General features: G+C 35.5%; 1 protein-coding gene across 1 annotated transcript in view; it reads left to right on the forward strand.

Moving 5' to 3' along the window:
* The window catches only part of LOC150106679 (heat shock 70 kDa protein 4L-like), a 371,849-nt gene that overhangs the window by 234,600 nt on the left and 120,899 nt on the right, over positions 1 to 16,350 (forward strand). The window contains exon 10 of the mRNA XM_090392631.1: positions 7,740 to 7,873. Within this exon, the coding sequence (XP_090248757.1) occupies positions 7,740 to 7,873 (134 nt within the window). The remainder of the gene's footprint in view (positions 1 to 7,739; positions 7,874 to 16,350) is intronic.

The following is a 16,350-nucleotide window of genomic DNA, read 5'->3' on the forward strand; positions in this document are numbered from 1 at the left end:
CTATCTTTATTTGTTTAGTATCTAGGTAGATACCTAACAGGGTGTGCATCACAAGAAGGTGAGGATTGGACATCAGGTCAGAAGCTCTGGTCTGTTCTCCACATTCCTTAAAAGACTATATTATTATTATTATTATTATTACATGACACCTCCAGCGAATCCGAAGACTCATCGAGGGAGGGCACCTGCTCTACAACTCTCCATCTCCACCACTCCACTAACCGCAACTACCTTCATCATCTACACCAGTGCCATCTACTGCTGACTACCACCACTATTTTCAGAGACAATCCCAAACATCCATGCCCATGGCAGGATTTGAACTCGCAGCCTTTTGGCTGGAGAATGGATATGCTAACCACTCTGCCAACCAGGCCGGCATATGGGGGTTTCCTCCCAGTTATCCAGCTTGGACAACCGGGAGGAAAGTAAACTAAATTTTTAGTTTACTTTCCTCCCGTATTTTAAGTAAACTAAATTTTATATGCAGATATTAGATGTTGCTAGTTATACCTAGTTGAAGGTGCCCAGACTTTTCATCCTGCAAACACAGGCAAACATGCTAGAAGAATTTGCTTAATTAACAGACATAATACATCTCTTAATCTTAGTTGTTTTCACCATAATTCAAAACTCAACCCAACTTACACTCTATTTTCTATGTATTCCATTTCCTTTCTATTAGTGTTACATGGTGATCAGCATTCATTTTAGAAATTATGCACTTTACAACCGTATTATAAATAACTATTTTAATTTCTCAACATTTAGACCTTCATATTAAGATCGTTATCTGGAGTATACACAAATATACAAGGACAAGCTGAGTTACATTTCACACAGTATGCTAAAGAGACAATGATTTGATCAATGGTTATTTTACTGGCATGACCTCTAGCAAAAATATAATATGTATACTTTTTTTTTTAATTAAATAAAAAATACAAATAAAATTTAAAAAAATTAATTAGAAACTACATCAAAGCTATATTCTATTTAAGATAACATCAGAGAAACATTCTTTCATATAGATAGTTTTCTTACAGTAACAATGATGTCCTAATTTAATATGACAGTTGTTATATTAGATTTAAGATTCTGGATTATCTACAGTCCTGTTTATAGTTAACTCTTAGGGCGAAAGGTTCTGTGGGTAGAATATGTGCCTTCCATATACTTGGGATTTTTAGACCATCATTATTGTTAAGATTAGGATGGTTGATAAGAATCTCACAGGCTTCCTTAAATTTATGTTCTTATCATGTTTTGGTGCGATGTAAGCAACTGGTGCTTTTCCAGTCAATTCTATGTAAAGTGTTCAGGGCATGATCAGAAAGGCTAGATTCACCATAGTTATTATATTTAATTTGTCATTTATGTTCCTTTTGTGTGATAGGAATTGTGCATCCTGTTTCCCCTATATATGGTATATTACAGGTGCAATAAATACGGTATACTCCAGGGTGGGCCAGCAGAGGGAGTGGGTTTTTGGATGAGTTTAGTAATCTTTTTAATTTTGCAAGAGGTTTAAAGGTGGCTTTAAGGTTATATTTCTGTAGTATTCTGTTTATTTTATCTGCTATCCCTTTAATGTATGGAATGGTTATAGTTTTGTTGCAGTCTAGTTTATCTTTGTTTTTTAGTGTGGTCTTGTAGAGAATTTTGGCTTGTGACTTTTTTAGGAAAGTATTACTGATAACTTTAAATTCGTCTTTAAGCGCTTGTTCATTGGAGCATATCTTCAAATCCCTGTTTTTTAGAGTATTAATGATGCCTAGTTTTTGCGTTGGGTGGTGGTAGGCGTTTATGTGTATATATTGGCCAGTATGTGTCATTTTCCAGTAAACAGAAGGAAAAACTTCCAGAAGGAAGATGTGTGATAAGTGTATCTAGAAATGGAAGTGTGTTCTGCATTTCAATCTCAGCTGTGAACTATATGTGTTTGTAGAAAGTATTTTACCTTGTTGTTTGTTTAGCTGGCTGAGGAAAGTGTCTAATATCTGGTGGCCATGGGGACGAGATAGCGAAAACATCATCAACACATCTAAGCCAGACTTTGGGTTTTAAAGGAGAGGCATCTAGAGCACATTGCTCAAAATATTCCATATAAAAGTTAGCAATGGGGGGGGGGATAATGACAAGTCCATGGCTGTGCCTTCTTTTTGTTGGTAGAAAATGTTTTGTGATACAAAATAACCAGAATGTAATAGATGCGCAAAGAGCTCCGTGATATCTGGAGGGAATTTGTCCTGTAAAAGAAGGTTTTTGTGTCATTGATTGGGACATTCGTAAAGAGGACAGAGATGTCAAAATTGACTAATAAATCATCTTTTTCTAATTTAATGTCTTTGATTATGTTTATAAAGTGTTGTGAGTTTCTGATATAAGAGAGGAATAACCTACCAACTCCTTGAGTGTTGACACTAATTTCTTGGCTATGTGATAATTCAGGCTGTCTATATCCTCAGCTATCGGCAGGAGTGGTGTGTTTTGTTTGTGTATCTTTGGTAGACTGTAAATTCTCGGAGAATGAGCGTATTGCGGAAGTAATTTTTTGACTATTTTCAGGCCATGTAGTAACTGATTTAAGTAGCTTCTCTGTTTTCTTTTTTATTCTATTGGTTGGGTCATAGTTAACAAGTTGATATGTACTGTTGTCCAAGACTAGCAGATTCATTTTTTCTAAATATGTGGTTCAATTTAGAATAACGGTGGCACTGCCTTTATCGACTCTAGTTATTAAGATGTCCAGATTTGATTTTAGGGATTTCACCGCTGTTAATTCATGTTTTATTAACTTGCTTGTTATTGCTTTCTTATAATTTACATTTAAAATGTTGGCAGTTTCTCAACTTATTTTATCTGCTATTGTAGTGGGGATGAATCTTAAGCCTCTTTCAATATTATAATTAAAATCCAGTTTCTTAATCGATCTGGGTGCTACGGTAAAGTTTAAACCTTTGCTGAGTAGCAAGAGTTCATTTTTGTTTAAGGCGTGGATGGACAGGTTGACTATGTTATTATTACCTGAAGGCAATTGGTGGTTCCTGTTGTTTCTTGCTTCTGGTTTCTCAAAATATTCCATATAAAAATATTCATTGTTAATGTTCACTGTGGAGAAATCCAAATATGTCCATTGGTTTTGTCGATCTTTTAGGCTATGAAATTTGGATATGAGACTTTCTTTCTTTGTTTGAAGGATATGGTTCACCAATTTGTCCGTAATCTTCTCAAGGATAACCCAAATATCTTCTTTCAAGTAACTTGAAAGTTCAGATTTTAAATTTTGTACCTGATTTTGAGTAAAGGCCAAGTTTATTTCTAGTAGCTTGGATCTGTTCTCTGAGTAACACTTTCTCCATGCAGTGGTATATTCATTGCACCTTTGTTGAGGTAAATTTTCTCTTAAGTTTGATGCAATTTGGAATGATATTGCTGTCCCTACAATGTCTTAAAAATTTTTTAAATCGATTGATCAAACCAGAAACATGAATCTTCAACTTACCATATTGATTGCATTGCTTGTGAGTCGAATCTCCATGAATTATCAGAATCCTTTCTTTTAGTGTTACATGGTGATCAGCATTCATTTTACAAATTATGGATTTTACAACCGTGTTATAAATAACTATTTTAATTTTCCGACATTTTGACCTTCATTTTAAGGTCATCATTGGAGTATACACAAATATACAAGGACAAGTTGAGTTACAGTCATTAATACTCTAAAAAACAGGGCTTTCAAGATATGCTCCAATGAACAAGTGCTTAAAGATGAATTTAAAGTTATCAGTAATACTTTCCTAAAAAATGGTTACAGTCAAAACACTATCGACAAAATTCTCACTCCTTGGAATCACCCTCACATCAAACCTCTCCTGGCATAAACATATCTCAAACATTGCATCCTCAAAAAACTAGTATTTCTCTTTTGCTCAAGATGTTACTTCACACCCGAACAGCTATTAACATTATACAAGTCACAAATCCACCCAACTATTGAATACTGCTCTCACATATAGGGGTGGGGTCCAAAAAAGCTCTCTCAAAATGCTCGACTCAATACAGAGGAGAGCAATTAGACTTGTCAGTGATCCATCCCTTATCAACCCCCCCCACTTTCACACAGACGTTATGGTCTCTGCAGTATGTATATTCTACAAATATTTCCATGGGAAATGCTCATCGGAAATATCATCAATAATTCCTCCACTCAGTACTAAATTCATTGGAACACATACAGCTGCTGCACAACATCCCTTCACAGTTCACCTAGAAATAAACAGAACAAGTTTCTTTTCCTCTTCCTTCATCCCTGCAACTGCTGCACTCTGGAACAGTCTCCCACCTGCTGTGTTTCCCAAGGAATACAATTTAAAGTCATTCAAATCAAATGTAAACAAATTCCTCCTTTCCCAACCCACCACCCATACACTGTACTAATGTACTATAGGTTGACCAACGAAACTCCTGTGTATGGGCTCAACATTTAAAAAAAAAAAAAAAAAAAAAGCCACCTTTAAACCTCTTGCAAAATTAAAAAGCTTACTCAACTCATCCAAAAACCCACTCCCTCTGCTGGCCCATCCTGGAATATACCGTATTTATTGCACCTGTTATATACCATATATAGGAGAAACAGGATGCACAATTCCTATCACACAAAAGGAACATAAACGACACATTAATATAATAACTATGGTGAAGCTGGCCTTTCTGACATACCCTGAACACTTTACATAGAATTGACTGGAAAAGCACCAGTTGCTTACATTGCACCAAAACATGATAAGAACATAAATTTAAGGAAGCCTGTGAGATTCTTATCAACCACCCTAATCTTAACAATAATGATGGTCTAAAAATCCCAAGTATATGGAAGGCACATATTCTACCCACAGAACCTTTCGCCCTAAGAGTTAACTATAAACAGGACTGTAGATAATCCAGAATCTTAAATCTAATATAACAATTGTCATGTTAATTTAGGACATCATTGTTACTGTAAGGAAACTATCTATATGAAAGAATGTTATCTTAAATAGAATATAGCTTTGATGTAGTTTCTAATTATTTTTTTTTTATTTATATATATTATATTTTTGCTAGAGATCATGCCAGTAAAATAACCATTGATCAAATCATTGTCTCTTTAGCATACTGTGTGAGATGTAACTCAGCTTATCCTTGTATATTTGTGTATACTCCAGATGATGACATTAATACGAAGGTCGAAATGTCAGGAAATTAAAATAGTTATTTATAACATGGTTGTAAAGTCCATAATTTCTAAAATGAATCTATGCATTTCACTTTGATTCTGAATGGGTTTTTTTTTTTTTTCAGCTGAACCCAGATTTTGAAAAACAAACAAAAATAAAAAGACATTTGCATGACTTTTGATTTTATGATTTGCCTATGTAGGTGACCCTTTAAGGGACAAAATAAATAAGTCACTTGGAGCTAAGTCCAGGTTATAGGCTAAATGCATCATGATTGCCTCACACGTATAAATTTCACAGATAACCTAATGAACGAGCAGCATTCAGTCTAGGAGTATCATGATGTAAAGTTATGTTTAATGACTTTTTTTTTACCCACATGTTAAAATAATTCTGTTTTCTTTGATTTTCATTAGTAGCAGTGTTCAGTTGCCTTCTAATCTGGAAAATTCTGTGGTGTGGCACACAAAAAACAGTACTGAACTTCAACATCCCCTTTAGTACATGCACTACAAGATATGCCATTCGACTGTGTGCTCATTAATAGAAAAGCATGTGTAGAGTGTATGCCATTACATTTAACTGTAGCAATGGTGTTGACATTTGAAGAAAAAACGCTTATTATTGTGCATTTTATTTGTTCATGTGGAATTGTTAGAGCAAATGATCTGAGCCTACGACATGTTTGTCAGCAGTTTGTTCATCATTTCCATAAGCGTGTCCCAAGCAATAAAGTTGTCATTGCCTTAAATCGAGAGGTTCTGACATACTGAGAGTTTTCACAGTGCAAGAGAAATTCGGGGAGACCAGGAACTGTTAATGCAAATGAGAATCATGGGCATGTGCTGGAGCAAGTGTTACAGTTTCCAAAACTCAGTCAACACTGAACAGTGGTAAAACTTGGGATACTGAGGCAGTCACTATAGAGAATCCTTAAGGAGCTGAGTGCCTTTTTGTATGTCATTTAGGGGTCAGTGTTTAACAACAACAGATTATGCTGCACGGTGGGAATACTGTGCATGCATGCATGCATGCATGCTCCCCAATGTCCATGAAGATCCTTGCTTCCTCCATAATATCTGGTTCTCAGATGAAGTGCATTTCCATCTAATTGGTCATGTAAACAGATGAACTTACAGGTTTCTTAGTTTCTAGAGACCTGAATTATTTGTCCAAGAGACACTTCTTCACAGCAAGAAGTTCACCACATGGTGTGAAGTTTTTTGCCATGACATAATTGGGCCCTACTTCATTGAAGAGGGTGGTGTAACCATGGCCTTGATTAGCAAATACTACATCGAGAATGTGTTGGTTCTGCCCAGGATTTGCATAGTATGTGGCATGCAAAAAACATTCCATTTCATGCACAGGTATTCCAACAGGATGGAGCAACCTGTCACATATCACGTGTTTCTAGTGCCTGTTATCAGAACACTTCACCAGGAGACTCATTTCGAGTTCACAGAATTCCCATACCCTTCATGCCTCCTACTCACTCACAGTCAGTTCCTCCTTTTTCCTTTCCGCTGCATTCAAACAATGCATAGTTTTTTTTTTTTTACTTCATTAGCTAACTGCTATAGGTGAGTCACCTTCCTTTCCTTGCCTATTCTTTGAACTCCTCATGCAACTGATAATATAATATCACTCATCTTATTCTGTCTCCAATAATGCATGCTCTTTTCCTCCAAATTGTGCTTAGTCTCTTCATTCATCCATATCTCACCTACCTTATTTAATCTTTTGACCCTTGGAATACATTCCCCCCCTCCCTTCTGACTCTTCATTCCCTGGTACAGTTGCAAGTTGTTTCTGAACTTTTTCATGATCACCCTCCCTTGTAATTCCACATATATCCTTTCCTTGAAGAAGTCCTCATACAGCTGGCCACTGCCCGGTAAAAACTTCACGGTAGGTCAGTTTCACCAACTGGAGGGAGATCCGACACCTCATTTATAACGAGATCCTCTGATGAGGCTATCAAATCCGAGACCCTCGATCCTCACGTGCCCTCTCTTATATACTGCCTAAGGTAGTTCTCTCTCAAAAACTCAAGAAATTTGTTTTCTACTTTCAAATGCTATCTTCTCATCCCAATCTATATTACCAGAATTTTTTTACCAAAATAATTTTTTATAATTATTTTTTTTTTCAATTCAAGTTAAACTCACTACTATGAGATTGTACTACTCAGAAGTAAATATAGTGCTTTTCCACTACTTATGAAGACTAAATCTTCATGTCCATTGGAATGTACACTTGCTAAATATATTTTCCAGTTTCTAAATATGCTTTCTCTTTATCATTTTGAAATGGATAAACTGTTTCAAAATGTATTGTTTTTCTCAGAATACCAAAGATTTTGAATCTTTTTGCTTATGATCAGTAAAATAGTGCAGTTTACTATAATGGTGTTGTCTGTGTACATATCTTATGTATGATATAAAGAAATTAAAAACTTAAGGATAGGACTGAATTTCAATCCAAGAAATTATATCACTTACTTCTTTTATAAAGGGAAATGGAAGTATTTAATCGGTATCATCCAGTTCCATTTTCAAAAGCACTTACATTCTTCAGGACAGAACCTTTCACATTAGAAGCTCGTTACACAGAAGATGCTAATATTCCATATACAGATTCTCATATAGGTAAGTTAAATATGAGAGGCATTTGTGAAATGATTGACATTTATAAGTTTGAGTACTTGCATTCTATTTAGTGCATAAAGATGTTCGTAGAGATGTAGTACATTGCATATGCTTTTTTGTTTTAGAGACAAAAATTAAATGCCAACTGTGCATCAAAATGGCTAATAAGAATATAATTTATTTGGAAAAGTCATATTAGAGTATTCAATTAGGGATACCGTAGCATCTGAACAAAAATTTAGATAATGGTGGTTGTAATATTTAAGGGTAGAGGACAACCTCTAACATATAAACTTCTTTTTATATAGAAAAACATAGAGGTAAGTCACAGTTTATTGTGGAGTCTTGACTACTTATCCAACATATCTTACAGCAAGAGCTTGAAATGTGCAGTTGAACCTCTTCTTAGAGATATAATATGCTGGTACACCTGTAGGTTTGATAGGAAGAGCATAAAGTGTGATGGCATTATCTTGCTTGTGGGATAATATTACAGCAAAAGCTGTGCAGGATGATGAATAGATGTCATGGGCTGAAAGATAGTCAGAGCTAAAGTGCAGTCTGGTTTGAGGCTATCTGATGAAAATACATGCTGTTATGAAGCTTTTGAAAGATCAGCGATTTTTGTTGATTTATTGAGTCTTTTCTTGGATTAATTGGTATAATTTTAGTGTATTATTCTAGTTTTTTTTTTAGTATGTTTATTGTACTAGTGCATTTAATAATTGTAGAAATATTGTTTGTTTCTAATAGTTTTAAGAATCGCTTCAAATTCACCACAACAAGGCAGTGTGTAGAGCACAAGTTAAAATTGTTACTACTGAAGAAAACGTTTGTCATGATGAGCAGAAACATTGCTGGGATGATGATAATATAACTCAGGATAACCTGACATTGGAAATATCCTTATTAAAAGAAATTTTTAGAAAATTGACCAGAGAATTTAAAAAAGTAGATTTTTCTACTTTTTCATTTAATGAAACTTAGACAGGATAAGAAAAGGATTAGAACAAGAATAGGCAGGAAACTACTAAACTTGATAATAACAACAAGGTGAGTCAGTTAAAATCTAAAAAAAAAGAAGTGATATGGTATGGTGAGTCAGTCATAAAATTTGCACATGCCGAGGGAGTCACTACTTCTGTATGCAGTGGGTGTGAATCTGCCGGATTTAAGGTGACCATTGGTGTACCCCAGGGTTCAGTCATTGAGCTATTGTTACTTTAATGACATTAGGAAGAGTCTAACAAGAGATGTGCAATTGTTTGCTAATAATGCAAAGATACAGGGAAATCAAAGATGCTACTGATATCCAGCACTTACAGAATATCAGAATAGCAAATTTTTGAGCAAATGAAAATAACTATCAGTTTAACATTAGAAAGTGTAAAGTTATGTGCTTTGGCATGATGAGATTTCCACTCTGCATATTATATTAGTAGAGTTATGCTACAAGAAACTGATGAGGCTAGGAATTGTGGCATAATAGATAGGAATTTGAAGTTCAAAGATCACAAATATTGCAAATACAACTCCAAGGATAATTGCAATGTTGAAGCAAACCTTGATCTGTAAGGATAAGGAAGTCATTTTGCCTCTTTACAAGGCCTTGATAAGTCCACACCTGGACTACTGTGCACACATTTGCTCTCCTGGGTTCCAAGGGGATAAAGAAGCTGTGGAAAGGGTACAAAGAAGAGTTATAAAGATTATGTCAGGATTATATTATGGAATTCAGATTATGAGGGCAGATTGAAAGTATGTGAACTGCAGACTGGTTAACAGGAGAAAGAGGAGTGATATGATGGAGGTCTACAAACTTCTGAATGGGTGTTATATAATATTGTCTGATGAAATGTTTCATTATATGGAAGGTGGGGGAGAGAATACACTGCATCCATGGAAGATTAGTTTGCACATAGTTAAGAAAGGGTTAAGAGCTAGCTTTTTTCTTTCAGAGAACAGTGAATAATGGAATAGTTCGCCTTTAGAGGTAGTGTGAGTGCATCTAATGTGAATGAACATAAGGAAAGGTATGAGAGCTAATTTGGGTGATTTATAGCCTCCCTTGATGAGCCCTTGATTCCCTGGAGGTCTCAGATAGTAATAATAGTGTTTGTAAGATTATGTGTTCATCACAATGGTGTGTGATCATCCTCAACAGAAGGCTTTCCAAATCATGACTGAAACAACTACCAGCTTGAGCTGTTGAAACAGTCGATGCTTAATTCAAACTTTCTTGTGATCATTGCCAACTGTTTCCTTCTGAAGCCAATTTAGATTAGTAGAATTTTTGTTTTGCACGTGGATGTGTGAAACTCTTCAAGATGTGAAAAACTATAATTTTAAGGGTCTATCCAACAGCAGCAAAGCTGTGAAGTATCATCCTAGGGAATGTCCCCTCCTAGGACTTAAGGATCTAAGTGTAATAATTTTCACTTGTGCTGACTATGTGCATGTTACAATCTTATGTTGTATTCCCATCTGTGTCTATGACAGCCACAAAATATTAGAGATATTAAAGTAATGTGTTATTTAATTTTTCTGTCTTTTGCTTCATTTCTATTAAATCTGCAGCATGGCTCAAGTCAAAATTGATAATGAATTACAAGTGATAAAGTTCATTTTCACTTACGGATTTTTTCATATGCAGATTTTAGAATACTACAAATTCTGGAATGAATTGCTGAATAAAAAATGTATCTGACTCAAGTCTTTTTGATGCAGCAGTTCCACTCATTAAATTATTGGTCACTACCATTACCTCTTAGGTGATATTGAAAGTTATGAGAAATTGCCCATTTTAGTGGATTACCCATGTAATCCACTACAATTGTTTGTTGTAGTGTAATCCATTGGTTGGAAAGTATGTTCTGAATACTTTGCAAGAGATGGATTAAAAAAAAAAAACATGGTTTCATCAGGAGACCCAGCCACATAGGAAAATTGGAAATAGGAAAAAACGTTGTGCCTCTAGGTGGTAGATATCTTTCACCCAGTGAAATACCACCACCTTGCTTATTAAAGATCTGAAGTGGCTGCAGCCATGTTTGGTCACTAGAGAAAGGGTTCCGGTTTCTGTCTTCCTCCCTGCTCTTCTCACATGCAGAGATATATTCTCAATGACATGCCAATCATACTGTAGGGGACCCACACCAGACCCCCCCTCCCCCTTCATTTGAGGGTATAGCAATAAAACGGTTCCATAGGCTGGCTGCCACTTATTAATATTGCATGGGACTGAACCAGTTAGTAATGAATTTGGAGGTTTCCCAATCGGCTAGTGTCAAAAATCCTACAGCCACTTATTTTGAGTTCATAACTGGATGGAGATCAAGTACAGTGTCTGCATGGGTAGCTCTCTAGGTCACGTATGGACCTCACTACATACAGTGGATCACAACCCAAAGAAATGTTACTGTAAAGTCAGTGTGGATCACAAAAATTCTCCCAGAAAAAAATAGTTCATAAAAAAAAACAAAAAAAAAACACGTTTCTGCATTCACTTCATCAACATCCCTGATCAAACAGTAATATAAACAATGTGCACTATCACCCACAGTCATCTAAACCAGAATTACTATTCTTATCAGAATCTCAACTCCCCAAACTACACATTACATAGTTCTTTCCATCACAAGGGCAGCACTTGTGCATTCATCAGAACTGACATACCATACCAGAGATTGCAAAACCTCAAATCCCCACTGATTGATCTGCTTTGGCTCAAAATTTCTCTACCAGACCAATCTGCTCTTTTCATATGCACTCTCTGAATACTCTGACCTCTTTAACTGCCTCAGTCTAAAGCTCAACTTTCTACAGTCAAAATACCCCAGTAGTGCGGTTATCCTTCTTAGGGACTTTAATGTCCATAACTCATATTAGCCTCCCTTCTCCAGTTTCACTGATGAAGCAGATAGCGATGCCAAGGTGTTTGTCATTAGCAGTGACCTCTCACAGATCATCAATCTCCCAACCAGAATACCTGACACCCCTCCCCCCAATTGGCCAACACACTTGACCTCTTCCTAACAAGCTTCCTTTTCAAGTAAACTGTGGATGTCAGTTCTCTTCTTGGTAACTCAGATCACAACCTCGTACAAGTCTCTTTTGCCACAGAATAACCTTCACTGGCTATCAGTCTCATGTCCTTTGGTACTGCGAGGGTGGAAAATGGGATGACCTCCATGACTTCTATTCCTGCTTCCCATGGTCCGATTGCTATTTCAATGCTTCTGATCCAAACACCTGCTCAGAATGAATAACAGAAATCCTTCTCACAGGAATGAAGGCCTTCATCCTTATTCCCCTCCAAATTCTCAGCCACCATCCAAGCCTTGGTTCTCAAAAAAAGTATGCCGACACAGAAAAAGAAAGAAAAAAACCTCTGCATATGATTGAATGGCTTAAGGCCGAAATTCCAGCTGCCTATTCTACATCTTGCAATTGTAAATCCAGATCAGACTTTGAAAGGGCCAGATGTTGCAAACTGGCCTCTTACCCAAATGGCAGTTACTCCTTCTGGTTCTCTAATCTGATTTAATCTCTTATCTTTGTTCAAGTGCTTTATTTCTAATCCAACTCTCAGATCCATAGCTTAAAACTGGTTTGAACTCTGTGTTGTATACTGTTAGTTTAGGATTTTGGCTAATTTCTTTCTCATAAATGAATTTTTTTAAGGAAATTACAACATAGACTAATATTAAATAAAATAAATTTAATTAATATCCCAATATTTTGGCAAAGTCAAATTGCCATTGTCAGGAAACAAAATATAATGCAGGCACCACACTAAGCATGTCAACCGAGAGGAGGCCTGAAGTCCTGATATTTCTTTCTCATTCCACATAAATTACAACTGGCTCTCCACCATCCCAGCTCTGCTTATTTTGTTGTCTTTTTCCAGATTTAACTTGCCATCTTCAATGAAAATTGTGCCTAAATAGCTGAAATATTTTACTTGAAGTTTTCTATATTTCATAGATTTGGTATTTTATTGCTGATTTTTATGAAATTTGTTGCAACTGTTATTCATAGTTAGAGAATCCTGGAGACTTGCACTAAATGTGTTTAGGAGTACAACTTCATCTGCATAAAGCAAAGAGCTAAGTTTGATATCTCCAATTTGAATATCAGGCTAATGTCACTTTCTTTCATAATGGAATTTTAAAATTTCTTTTTTTTTTTTTTTTGATAATAATTTGATCATAAAAAATATACATTTGTAAATAAATTTTGATTAGTGAAAATTTAATTTACACTTATTTTAGTTAATTATACTCCATTATTTAATTGCGCTGTATATTTTTAATCACTCTATTTAAAAATATATATAAATTAATCAAGTAGTTATTAGATCCAGCATTATTTCAAAGCCAAATGTAGATACTATGAAAGTTTCGTGCAAATAAGTTGACCAGAGAGCTTACAGAAATATGCCTGCCAGCATTTACGAGTCGCCCTAGCGCGGACCACTTTAGAAAACACGCATGCTGCCCAGGCATCCATATATTCGCTTTCTAATTTGATTTATTTTTTAAGGTAAGGTTTGACTAGCCTGATAGCTGTTTCGAACTGGTTGATTCTCCTCAGAGACCAGGCTGAAACCTTAAGAAAGTAAAAACTCTTTCAATACTAATGAAATTGAAACGTTGGAGAGGCGTATTTTTTTTGTAAGTGAACTCTTGGACAGCGCATAAAAGTATTTTCTAAAATAAAGAGCCAAAAGACTTCAGTTCAATGATGCAAAATTTATAAAAATCAAAAATCAATTAGATCCAGCATTATTTCAAAGCCAAATGCAAAAACTATGAAAGCTTCATACAAATAAGTTGACCAGAGAGGTTAAGGGAATACACCCACCGGCATTTACAAGTCACCCTAGCTCGGAACCATTTTTGAAAACAGGACATTTTAGAAAACAGAGCCATGCTAGGGCAACTCGTAATGCCAGCAGGTGTATTCCCTAAAGCTCTTTGGTCAATTTAATTGTATTAAACTTTCATAGTTTCTACATTCGGCTTTGAAATAATGCTGGATCTAATATCCACTGGATTTTTATAAATTTTACATCGCTGAATTGAAGCCTTTTGGCTCTTTATTTTAGTGCGTGTATATATTTGTTTTCTAATTTGGTCGCGCGCGCGCGCGCGTGTGTGTGTGTGTAAATAAGTTTTTTTACCTTGGGAATAATGTATATTAGGGTTACCAAGTAATTTTATAAACTTGGTTATTTTACTCCTAATCCCAAGTAAGCAAACAGTTAAGTTTGCGCCTGAATGTAGTTCAAGTCTAAAAGTGGTGCAACACCAGGGCAACTCGTTGTAAAGGTGGGTATATATATATATATATATATAAATATTCTGGAGGTTGTTGAGGAAGCTTAGGAATGGAGGAAAGAGTGCTGTAAAAGGAGTTAGAGATGATAAAGGTGACATGAAAATGGGAGAAAAAGATATCCTTGAAGTATGGAGTAATTACTTTGAAAAACTGCTAAATGAAACAAGCAGTGATGACAGCACAGTGGTAAAAAACACTGACCAGGTATGCAGTCAGGAATACCTATCCATACTTGAAGTAGAAAAAGCCATCAAAGGCTTGAAATGTGGAAAGGCAGCAGGAGTAGATTATATTCAACCAGAAATGCTGAAGTATAGTGGTGCTGAAGTCTTACAGTGGCTACACTGCATTGTTCAGAAAGCCTGGACAGAGGGACGAATTCCCGATGATTGGAGTAGAGCTCTCATAGTAACCATATATAAAACGGGAAATAAAACTGAATATGAGAATTACAGCGGTATTACCCTACTAAGTGTTCCTGGCAAGATCTATGCAAGTGTACTTGAGAAACGATTGAGAAGAATTGTGGAAGAAAAGCTGGGTGAAGAACAAGCTGGATTCCGGCCAAATAGAGGCTGTCAGGATCAGATCTTCACTTTACGACAAATAGTCGAGAAAGCATGGGAATATAACAAAGATCTGTATTTAAGTTTTGTCGATTTGGAAAAGGCATATGACAAGGTGCCAAGAGAGAAGCTATTCAATACACTACAGTTATATGGTGTCAATGGGGCATTATATCAAGCAATACTTAGTCTTTATTTGAGTTGTAAGTCAGTAGTTAGAATTGAAGGAAGTACAGGAAGATGGTTTAATGTTAAATCTGGTGTGAGACATGGATGTACATTATCCCCTCTGTTATTCATTATCTATATGGATCACATTATGAAGGAAAGTGGTATTAAACATGATATCAAAATTGGAGATGTTAATGTCAGCTCTTTGCTTTATGCGGATGATGTTATACTTCTAAATAAATCCGCTACAAGTCTGCAAGATTCTCTGACTAAATTGAATAACTGTTGTAATAGATATGGTATGAAGGTCAGCAATAAAAAGACAAAGACAATGAAAGTAGACAGAATCATTAAAAATGTCAAATGTGTTGTGAATGGAGAACCTGTGGAACAAGTGAAACATTTCAGCTACTTAGGCACGATTTTTACTGAAGATTGTAAATTAAATATAGAAATAGACAACAGAATCAGCAAAGCTGGTATGGTAGGAATTCAATTGAATAAATTTATATGGAATAAGAGAGAAATTAGTCGGAACACTAAATTAGCTGTATACAAGAATGTTCAAACCAGTTTTAACTTATGGATCTGAGAGCTGGGTCAGAAGTAAAACACTTGACCAAAGACTAGAGACCGCAGATATGAGAGTCCTGAGAAAGATTATAGGCATGAATACATGGCATCAATGGCAATATCACATTAAAAATGACGATATTAGGAAAGAACTTGACATTGTCAGCATCCAGGAATGCGTTAGCAGAGCTAATCTCCGGTGGTATGGTCACCTAAACAGAATGGGCGAGGAAAGATTAGCAAAACAAGTGTTCTCTGCCAGGTTGGCAGGAAAATGACCCAGAGTAATACCAATATATATAGGTGGATTGATACAGTACAAAATGCCTTAGATGATATAAATATAAGATCTGATAATGTTGGAGTCTTGACAAGTAACAGACTGATTTGGAGGAAAATTGTAGATAGGAAGTTAGTAATGATGTAATTTTTTCATGTGGTACTTATCATATCCTGTACACCCCTTGAGGGTACATGGCAGGAATTTGATGATGATGATATATAATATATATATATATATATATTTTTTTTTTTTTTTTAAATAGATATTTAATGACTTTAAACCGAGATAAAATGTTAAGTTTTAATGAAAATGATACAACTAGTTTCAGCCTTTTACAGCCTTCATCAGGTATCCACTAAAGGTAGAACATAATAATAAAAATTGAAGTTTCAAAAAACTTAGAATTACAAGCAAAAATGCAATACATAATTGACATAAAAAAGTTGTATTTTTTAAGTTGTTCTATCCAACGTGCCATTGTTTATTGTGTGCATGCTTGTAAGTTCTCGTGAATGCCAGTATTGAACAACTGCAGCATGTCT

Source organism: Typopeltis vanoorti, chromosome 5 (genome assembly GCF_054136105.1).
Source record: "Typopeltis vanoorti isolate ZY-2024b chromosome 5, IOZ_Tvanoo_1.0, whole genome shotgun sequence".
In the NCBI taxonomy this organism is placed as follows: Eukaryota; Metazoa; Arthropoda; class Arachnida; order Uropygi; family Thelyphonidae; genus Typopeltis; species Typopeltis vanoorti.